The sequence below is a fragment of the Podarcis pityusensis genome (assembly GCF_964106645.2).
Source record: "Podarcis pityusensis genome assembly, chromosome: 10".
Classification (NCBI taxonomy): Eukaryota; Metazoa; Chordata; class Lepidosauria; order Squamata; family Lacertidae; genus Podarcis; species Podarcis pityusensis.
The window spans coordinates 213457-223041 of NC_138035.1; the positions used below are offsets into that span (position 1 = coordinate 213457).

Sequence of the window (9585 nt, forward strand, 5' to 3'; positions counted from 1 at the left end):
ATTCTCCATAGCAGATGGCAGGGCTGTTCAAGGGGATCTTGGCTGACCTCCTGGCAGTGGAGTTACTGGTGCTTACCAGGAGCGAGAGGGAGAGGTGGCAAGGGCAGTCAGTGCAATGCAAACGCAGCACTGGGAGTGCAGGATTGGCTCACTCATTGTGTTTGCTAGAGTTGCCATACGACTGGAATTTCCTGGGCATAACTGGCATTCGGCCCTCATAAACAGCATCCGGGCGGAAATCTGCAATGGCCAGGGAAATCCAGACATAGGGCATCCCATTTCAGAAGTTTTTGAAATATGGCAACCCTAGTGTTTGCAGACCTCCCCACTGCTTTGCCCCTCCCAGAAATGGGAACTGTGGGAACTGTGCTGCTGGGAAGTCAGGTACAGTGGTGCCCCGCAAGACGAATGCCTCGCAAGACGGAAAACTCGCTAGACGAAAGGGTTTTCCGTTTTTGAGTTGCTTCGCAGGACGAATTTCCCTATGGGCTTGCTTCGCAAGATGAAAATGTCTTGCGAGTCTTGAGATTTTTTTTCGCTTCCCCCCCCTTTTTTCTAAGCCGCTAAGCCGCTAATAGCCTTTTAGCAGCTAAGCCGCTAAGCCTTTAATAGCCGCTAAACTGCTAATAGCTCTAATCTGCTAAGCCGCTGTCAGGGCTGCCTCAAGTCTCAGCTCACAAAAGACCAACGCCTATCTCTTCTTATATACAAAAGTGTTTATTGCAGTTCATTGTTTGCTTCAGATCCGAGGCGCGCAGCCCTACGTCTGCTAGGCTTAGACCGCTGAAGTCCCCTCTGAATCCGTCCCTCCCCTGCACCAGTTTAAGAGGCTTGCGCTGCTCCACCTCTTTCTCTCTTTCCTTTTCCGCAGGGTCTTTATGCCCGCTGGGGTTTCGCCCCTCCTGGATTCCTCCGACGCGGAATCAGACTGCTCTTGCCCCCTCCTGCGGGCTTTGGGACCTGGCCCCTCCTCCGGGCTCCCTGTACTTCCGCGCGCCTCTACATTTGAACTTGGCGCGCGCGCCCAACCTCTAACTTTCCTTTTGACAGCTACGCTACTCCCTTCACTACTCCCCTCCCCTTCCGGGAGGGTGGCTTGCTCCGACCTCCCTCCTTTCTCTACTGCCGGAGCCGCCTCCCCTGATACACTGGAACCTCCACCCCCTTCGCTGCACTCTGGCGGGGAGGCTGGTCCTGACGCCCAGCTGCCACTTTGGGATCCCCCGCTGGCCCCCTGCTCCTGACACGTCCCCCCTGGGGTTCCCCTGGCCTTGACCACCGGCGCCCCCTTCTGGGAATCCTCTGATTCGCTGGAAAGACTCATGGAATCTCTAGAGTCATTGTCATCCTCTTCCTCGCTGTCCTGGGATTCATCCCCATCGCTCTCCATCTCCTGCCTACCCTGTGCCTCTGTCCCTGAACCCCTGACAGCCGCTAATAGGGTTGCTTCGCAAGACGAAAAGACCGCTAGACGAAGACACTCGCGGAACGGATTAATTTCGTCTTGCGAGGCACCACTGTAGTTATAATATAGGGTTGCCATCTGTCTAGGAATTCCTGGACATGTCCTCTTTTCGGGGTCCTACATGCCCATCCAGGGGGAAATTTCACATTTTACAGTAAATGTCCTGGATCTGGGGTTAAAAAAAATATGTGCGGGGTGTGTGTGCTCTGGTTCAGGCTTTGGTGCAGGCACAGGTGACCCAGGCTCTGGCTCTGGCTTGGCGGTGGTGGTGGGGCTATGGGGCAATGGCCCTAAAAAACCTCAAGAACTTTTTGTGCCCATATTTCTTGAAATATGACAACCCTAGTACAATAAGTTATCAAACCAACAGCAGCACTGACTGATTTCAGTGGGATCTAATTGTGCATAAATGAGTTGGAAAGCAGCCCGTGAGCTTGGACATGCCTGGCTCTCTGCTGGATTACAAGGGGGTGGATGCTTCTTAGAGAAACCTCTGTCTGTGCTTCTAAACACATTGACCTTTCTTCCCTGCAGGAGATACCAGTCACAGAATGCCATGGGACCTGCAAATGAGACAATGGTGACAGAGTTCATCTTGATTGGATTATCCGAATACCCCAGAGCTCAAACCATCTTCTTCTTCTTCCTCTTGGTAGTCTACCTCACTAGCTTTCTTGGTAATGGCCTCATTATCATGCTAATTATTGTGGACCCCAGGCTTCATACTCCCATGTATTTCTTTCTGTGTGCTCTATCTTCTATAGACATTGCCCTCATCAGCAATACAGTTCCAGAGGTCTTGGTCAACTGCTTCATTTACAGGCCTACAATTTCCTTCTACAGATGCCTGTCCCAGATGTACATAGGTCTATTACTTGTCTCCACTGAGTGTGTCGGCTTGCGCTCATGGCATATGACCGCTTTGTGGCTATATGCCAGCGCTTGCACTACATGAAGATCATGAGCTGGAAATTTTGCCTCTGCCTTGTGACTGCATCTGTGGGCTTTCCTTTCCTGATAACTCTGATCAATGCACTGTTGCGGCCTACTGACTTCTGTGGACAAAATGTCATCAATCATTTTGCATGTGAGCTGGAGTCGTTCCTCAAACTGGCTTGCTCTGACATTCATGCTAGTGAGCTCTTTATGCAAGCTGCCAGCATCTCTATTTTAATACCTCCCTTTGGTTTCATAGTTGTGACATATGGGCGCATAGGCCTGGCTGTACTGCGCATCCGTTCAGCACAGGGTCGCAAGAAAGCTTTTTCCACCTGCAGCTCTCACCTTGCTGTCGTCAGTGTCTTCTATGGCACAATCATGATCATGTACTTGAGGCCACAAGGGAAATCAGTTTCTGAAAAGGACAAGCTCATATCTGTAGCATATGGAGCTTTGACACCTATGCTCAACCCTTTGATCTACAGCCTGAGAAACAGGGATGTGAAGGGTGCCTTTTGGAAACTGGTTGGAAGGAAAATATCAGAATAAGTATCAAATGGATTGCATTTGATAGTGGGCAATTTCTGATAACAAGAGGAAGTCGTGGTAAAGAAGAGGAGGAGGAGGGGGGGAGCAGTTTGGACTTGATATCCTGCCTTTCACTCCCTTTAAGGAGTCTCAAAGTGGCTAACCATCTCCTTTGCCTTCCTCCCCCACAACAAACCCTCTGTGAGGTGAGTGAGGCTGAGAGACCTCAGAGAAGTGTCACTAGCCCAAGGTCACCCAGCAACTGCATGTGGAGTAGCGGGGAAGCGAACCCGGCTCACCAGATTACCAGTCCATCTCTCTTAACCACTACACCACACTGGCTCTCTCAGTGGGACAAATTACACCCTCACTGTAGAGTTGAAGCAAATTAACCTTTACTGTTCAGCCTAACTAATTTCTGTGATAAAAATTGTGAAGGTTCCCAAGTCTGACAACCAGGCAGACACCTTTGCTGCTCTATGGAAAGCCTCCCAGCTTAACTATGCCTTCAGAACTTGGGAACACATGAAAAAAGAGATATGCTTATTCAGTATAAGAGCAAGCCAGTTGAGGAGGAACAGTGTGAAGTTGTCCTTTTGTTGAACAAAATATTCCAATGTGACCAATGTTGTCTGTCCTGAGGAATGCTTAGCTTTGATATACAGAAGCAAACCAGTTTTCAGTCTCATTTTTGTTCTTATTGGAATTCCCCAGCATCTTTACTCCTCCCACAGCTCTATTTCCATGTCCAGGAGCAGAACATGTTTTCTCAGCCCACAGAGGTGGCCATAGATAGCTGCCCCAACCTTCCTTCCCAGTGTCTGCTTTCGGAAGGCAACCACTGGATAACCCCCAGACCCACACGTGTGTGTGTGTGTGTGTGTGTGTGTGTGTGTGTGTGTGTGCGTGTGGAGTATTAGGTCCAGTTGCGGACGACTCTGGGGTTGCGTGCTCATCTCGCTTTATAGGCCGAGGGAGCCAGCGTTTCTCCTCAGACAGCTTCCGGGTCATGTGGCCAGCATGACTAAGCCGCTTCTGGTGAACCAGAGCAGTGCATGGAAACATCGTTTAACTTCCCACCGGAGCGGTACCTATTTATCTACTTGAACTTGGACATGCTTTCGAACTGCTAGGTGGGCAGGAGCTGGGACCGAACAATGGGAGCTCATCCCGTCGCGGGGATTTGAACCGCTGACCTTCTGATTGGCAAGCCCTAGGCTCTGTAGTTTAGACCACAGCACCACCCGCATCCCATTGTGAGGGGAATACATTCCATCAAATGAAAGATTGGAAGAAAGAATAGTGAGGCAGAAGAAAAGTAAATTTATTTTGCTAATATGTTGGTGGTGACACTTACCATATAATTTCCCTCCTTCCTACACTGTTCACAATATAGTCTTATTTAGATTATGAAATAATAAAGTCCAAAATGTTCATGTGAAGTATGTTCCCCCTGGGTTCAATTACATACCATTACTTGTGGGATTCACCTCTGGGCTTACCTTACTTACTCCAGAAGGACCTATAATACAAATGCAGCTTACGAAAAAGGGAAAGAAAATGAGAGCAAAATACTTACCTTCTTTATCTCAAGGACTAAGCAGGACTCTTCCGTTTACATGGAAGTGAACTAGATTTCAATTCATTTCACTGACCTTAAAAACAAACATCACTCTCTTAACACCAACTTTCCCGCTACAACTTCTTTGTGTTCTGGGTCTGTGATGTATTGTGGAGAGCATATTGTTATAAACCTCTCAGATCAACATTAGGAGAAGTACCAGCAGGTAAGCATTTTAGCAAAAAGGGGATGACCATGCTTTGACTTCTCAGTAGTATTCATACTGTTTCCAACGCTTGGCCTGATGAAGAATCAGAGGCATAGCTATTCAGGGCTTTGGGAGTAACTGAGCTTATTATCTGCATGTAAATGCTACATCTGTAGTTCAGATTCAGTAGCTCTATAGCAGGGACAGGGAACACTTGGCCCTCCAGATGCCGCTAAACTACAATTCCCATCAGCCCCAGCAAGTCAAGCTGGTTTGTGTGAATACCTACAATTGAGATGGCAATCCTATCTCAATTCTTCTTTCTTTATTTTCTTGATTACCTGACTAAAGAGAACTGAAAGGTTGGGAGAAATTTGTGTTAAATTTTTATTTTGGGAAATGAGCCACTTATACGTAAGACTATAAGTTTACAACTTCTGACTGACAGTGGAGGCAAAGCATTTCCACAGTGGGTGGTTTGTTTGGTTTTTTTGTCCTTTAAACACATGCTCAGATATTTGTCGATGAGTTTATGACTTCCACAAGAATTCTTTTTTTTTCTTGGACAGGGTATCTACTGAAGAAGGAATGGCTATCTGGGTGTTCCAAAACCTTTTTGATTTCTTAGATGTGCATTAATGTGGGTTTTGAATTTCAGTAATTTTTTATTTAGTAGTAGTCGTAGCAGTCATTGTTATCATCTTGCCTTCTACGAAAGTTTCTTAGGGCAATATACCATAAAAACAGCACAAGAAAAATTGAAAAACAACACACAGCAGATATCTTCAAAACTCAAAGCAAAGCAAAACAGGCACCCATGGTCCATACATTTGTCTTGGCGAGGTCTTCTGTCTTGGATAGAGCAGTTTTTTAGGGATGACCAAAACTACATACCTCCCACTGTGACATATTTCTAAATTCTGTACTTCATTCTTTTCAACCTGCAGGAAAATGTTATGGCTGCTGAAAATGAGACTGTGGTGACTGAGTTCATCTTGATTGGATTATCCGAATACCCCAGAGCTCAGGCTGTATTCTTTTGGTTCCTCTTGCTTGCCTACCTCATTAGTGTGCTTGGCAATGGACTTATTATCCTGCTGAGTATAAAGGATCCTGACCTTCATACTCCCATGTATTTCTTTCTTTGTGTCCTCTCATCACTTGACCTTATCCTTACTAACAATGCACTTCCAAATATCTTGGTCAACTGCTTCATTTACATGCCCACAATTTCCTTCTCCGGATGCCTGACGCAGATGTACATTGGTTTGTTAGTTGTCGCAACAGAATGCATCATCCTGGCCATCATGGCATATGACCGCTTGGTAGCTATATGCCAACCCTTATACTACATGCAGATCATGAGCTGGAGAGTTTGCATAGCCCTGGTGGCTGTCTCTGTAACACTTTGCTTCCTCTGCACCGTAGTCACAGCCCTGTTGCAACCTAGGGACTTCTGTGGCCGACACATCATCAACCACTTTGCATGTGAGTTACAGTCATTCCTCAAATTGGCTTGCTCAGATACACGTATCAGTGAGTTATTTATGCATATTTCCAGCCTTTTTCTCCTAATACCACCCTTTGGTTTCATAGTTGTGACATATGGGCGCATAGGCCTGGCTGTACTGCGCATCCGTTCAGCACAGGGTCGCAAGAAAGCCTTTTCCACCTGCAGCTCTCACCTTGTTGTCGTCAGTGTCTTCTATGGCACAATCATGATCATGTACTTGAGGCCACAAGAGAAATCGATTTCTGAAAAGGACAAGCTCATATCTCTAATGTATGGAGTTTTGACACCTATGCTCAACCCTTTGATCTACAGCCTGAGAAACAAGGATGTGAAGGGTGCCTTTTGGAAAATGGTTGGAAGGAAAATATCAGAATAAGTATCAAAACATGATGATAAGGTCATAGCTTTCAATTACTTTTATTAGCATATGTCTGATCTGAAGATACTCGAGGGAAATTGATGTCCTTCACCCATATTTTTTTGTTAATGACATTTAACCAGCCCTGTTCCATTATAGCTCTCAGTTCTGTTAACCAGTTTCCCTCCCAGAGATTCATGTCCCCTAGAAGTGCCCCCCCATCTACATCCAGAATTGAAGGAAACTGCAGCAAGCGGTGACAGCTCTGGACTTGACTTAATTTGAAACCTTTTCCAAATCATATAAATGTTTGGAGTGACAGAGTTTCATTAAAAAACTGTATGTTCTCTCCTATTTTTATGGCATAGGGATTTTTTTATTTCAGCAGGTGAACCATTTTGTTTTATTTTTGTTGACAGCAAATTTTGCAAACCTTTTTTTATATTCTGAGCATGGCTGTGTTGTAATAGTATTATATGTTAGGAAATATCAAACCACCTGATATTTGTTGACAGAATGTTTTTGATGTAATTCTGAGTTTCCTGCATGCCCATAAAAATGTTAGATATTCCTATTTTTCATTCATTTGTCACTCATTGTCAGAGGAGTGCCATTGGGACAGGGGAGGGAGGCAGGGGGATACAGAGAGCCTCCAACGTTTCTGAGGAGCAGAAGCAGCTCCTTGTCCAACGGTGGGGAAAGCCACACCTCCAGTGCAGCAGAGGGGGAAGGGGGAAGCCAACTGAGAGCCCAAGCGCCTCACCTAGCCTGGCCAGCCAGGAAACAGGCACTCCCTTTCCGTCACCCAGTTTGAGCAGAGGGGTGAAGTGTAAGGAGGGGAGGCAGAGATTTGGGGTGTCTAAGTATTTATGCTGGGGGAGAAACCAGAAGGGGCCACTCCTGGAATCTGCAATAGACTAAGACGGACATGAACTTTGGGGTTCTGCACTGTAAATAGCTGCACAAATAAAAACCTGCAAAAGTACTGTGTCCAGTTCTGGGAACCACAGTTCAAGAAGGACACTGACAAACTGGAACGTGTCCAGAGGAGGGCAACCAAAATGGTCAAAGGCCTGGAAACGATGCCTTATGAGGAACGGCTAAGGGAGCTGGGCATGTTTAGCCTGGAGAAGAGGAGGTTAAGGGGTGATATGATAGCCATGTTCAAATATATAAAAGGCTGTCACATAGAGGAGGGAGAAAGGTTGTTTTCTGCTGCTCCAGAGAAGCGGACACGGAGCAATGGATCCAAACTACAAGAAAGAAGATTCTACCTAAACATTAGGAAGAACTTCCTGACAGTAAGAGCTGTTCGACAGTGGAATTTGCTGCCAAGGAGTGTGGTGGAGTCTCCTTCTTTGGAGGTCTTTAAGCAGAGGCTTGACAACCATATGTCAGGAGTGCTCTGATGGTGTTTCCTGCTTGGCAGGGGGTTGGACTCGATGGCCCTTGTGGTCTCTTCCAACTCTAGGATTCTATGATTCTAGGTTGGAGTCCTGCCTGGTTACTCATGAGCAACCACATCACCACCTGACACTCCTGTTTAATATAATAGTATTAGAAACAGAATATCTTTATTTTTTATAAAAGAGCTTCTTCCTGCCCCTGAGAAATTTAAACTTTCCCAGTTTGATAGATCTATTTTTATTTCTCTAATTGATTTGGAATGATTGACTTAGATCTTCCAAATCTCCAGATTCTCAGATATCCAGCTGGGGTCTCCTTTAATCTACGCTTTATGTTTCCCATGTGTGTTACAAAGCTAACTGGCTGGCGCTGTCCACCTCCAGCCACATCAGGCCTCCAGGGAACAGTGGGCAGTGCCCACTTAGCCAATCGGAGGCAGGGGCTTGGGGGTTGCAAGCAGCCTGCCCCTACCCTACTTAAGAGGGCGGCCTGGTGTGAGGATCGTCGTGGGATTTTTCCACCCACCCACCTAGTCCATGGGGGGGGGGGAGTGGGCACGTTGCCTATGAGCCTTGCTATGGTTTATTCAGTCGCCATATCCAGGGCCAAGGGAATTTTCTCCTGCAAGCAAACTGGCCAGCTTGCAGGTTTTTGCCTACCTCACATCAGCTTTCACAACTTTGGCAAATAAGGCATTGGTCTGGATACTTAATCACAGGGGTCCTGTGAGAGGGGTCCAGGAGGGGTGACTCTGTCCGAGAGTCCACTGGGGGGCCAATGAACCAAAACACCCCTCCCAATGGCAGCCTCTGCAGGGTTGGGGCATCCAGTCCATGTTGGGGGGTGACTCTCCAGCATAAGTTCGACCCCACCAGGTTCCTATCAGGAATCCATGTCTCTCCTTGAGGCCATGACACTAGCTTGGATGATAAGTTCAGTACCTTTTCCTGTTTAGTGCTGATAGATTGTAGTGTTAGCACACTTAATAGGCACAACTCAGACAGTAGATCTGCTTCATGTTCAAAAAGTACAGTGGTACCTCGGGTTACATACGCTTCAGGTTACATACGCTTCAGGTTACAGACTCCGCTAACCCAGAAATAGTGCTTCAGGTTAAGAACTTTGCTTCAGGATGAGAACAGAAATCGTGCTCCAGAGGCGTGGCAGCAGCACGAGGCCCCATTAGCTAAAGTGGTCTTCAGGTTAAGAACAGTTTCAGGTTAAGTACGGACCTCCGGAAAGAATTAAGTACTTAACCCGAGGTACCACTGTATTGGCTTGTCCACGGGAGGTGAATCAACAAGGCTTCATGGTAACATAGTGGCTTCAATGTTCTCTTGTTGAGTTGCCCTCACCTCTTGAGTTGCCCACTACTCTGCCAAGAGTCTTCTTCTTTGGCGATCCCTCGTAGCCGAGTAAGATTGTCTTCCATAAACATGGTTTTAACAATGAGTCCATAAGTGATTGTGGAGGCCAATTCTGGATCCACACGTCTTTCCACAGTGGGGACATTGGTTTCCAGGTGGGAGTTGATCACAGTGTGGATTTGCCAAGCGTGCCTTCCTCTTGGCACAGTTCTCCCTTGCATCCTGAGTTCGAGCATCTT

The 9585-nt window shown here is 46.7% G+C and overlaps 1 protein-coding gene and 1 pseudogene across 2 annotated transcripts; both read left to right on the top strand.

Moving 5' to 3' along the window:
* Positions 1-1879: 1879 nt before the first annotated feature.
* On the top strand, positions 1880-2953 carry LOC308457366 (olfactory receptor 13H1-like; annotated as a pseudogene). Its single transcript has one exon. The product of its transcript is annotated as an olfactory receptor 13H1-like (transcript).
* Positions 2954-4515: 1562 nt separating this feature from the next.
* On the top strand, positions 4516-7000 carry LOC308457365 (olfactory receptor 13H1-like). Its single transcript, XM_080971127.1, has 2 exons — positions 4516-4719; positions 5649-7000. Exon 2 carries the CDS (start codon positions 5658-5660, stop codon positions 6588-6590), a length of 933 nt encoding a protein of 310 aa, XP_080827253.1. The 5' UTR covers positions 4516-4719; positions 5649-5657; the 3' UTR covers positions 6591-7000.
* Positions 7001-9585: the final 2585 nt, after the last annotated feature.

What these genes read in the sequence shown, in the direction of transcription:
- LOC308457365 (XM_080971127.1), top strand. Translation starts at nt 5,658, where the DNA reads ATGGCTGCTGAAAATGAGACTGTGGTGACTGAGTTCATCTTGATTGGA.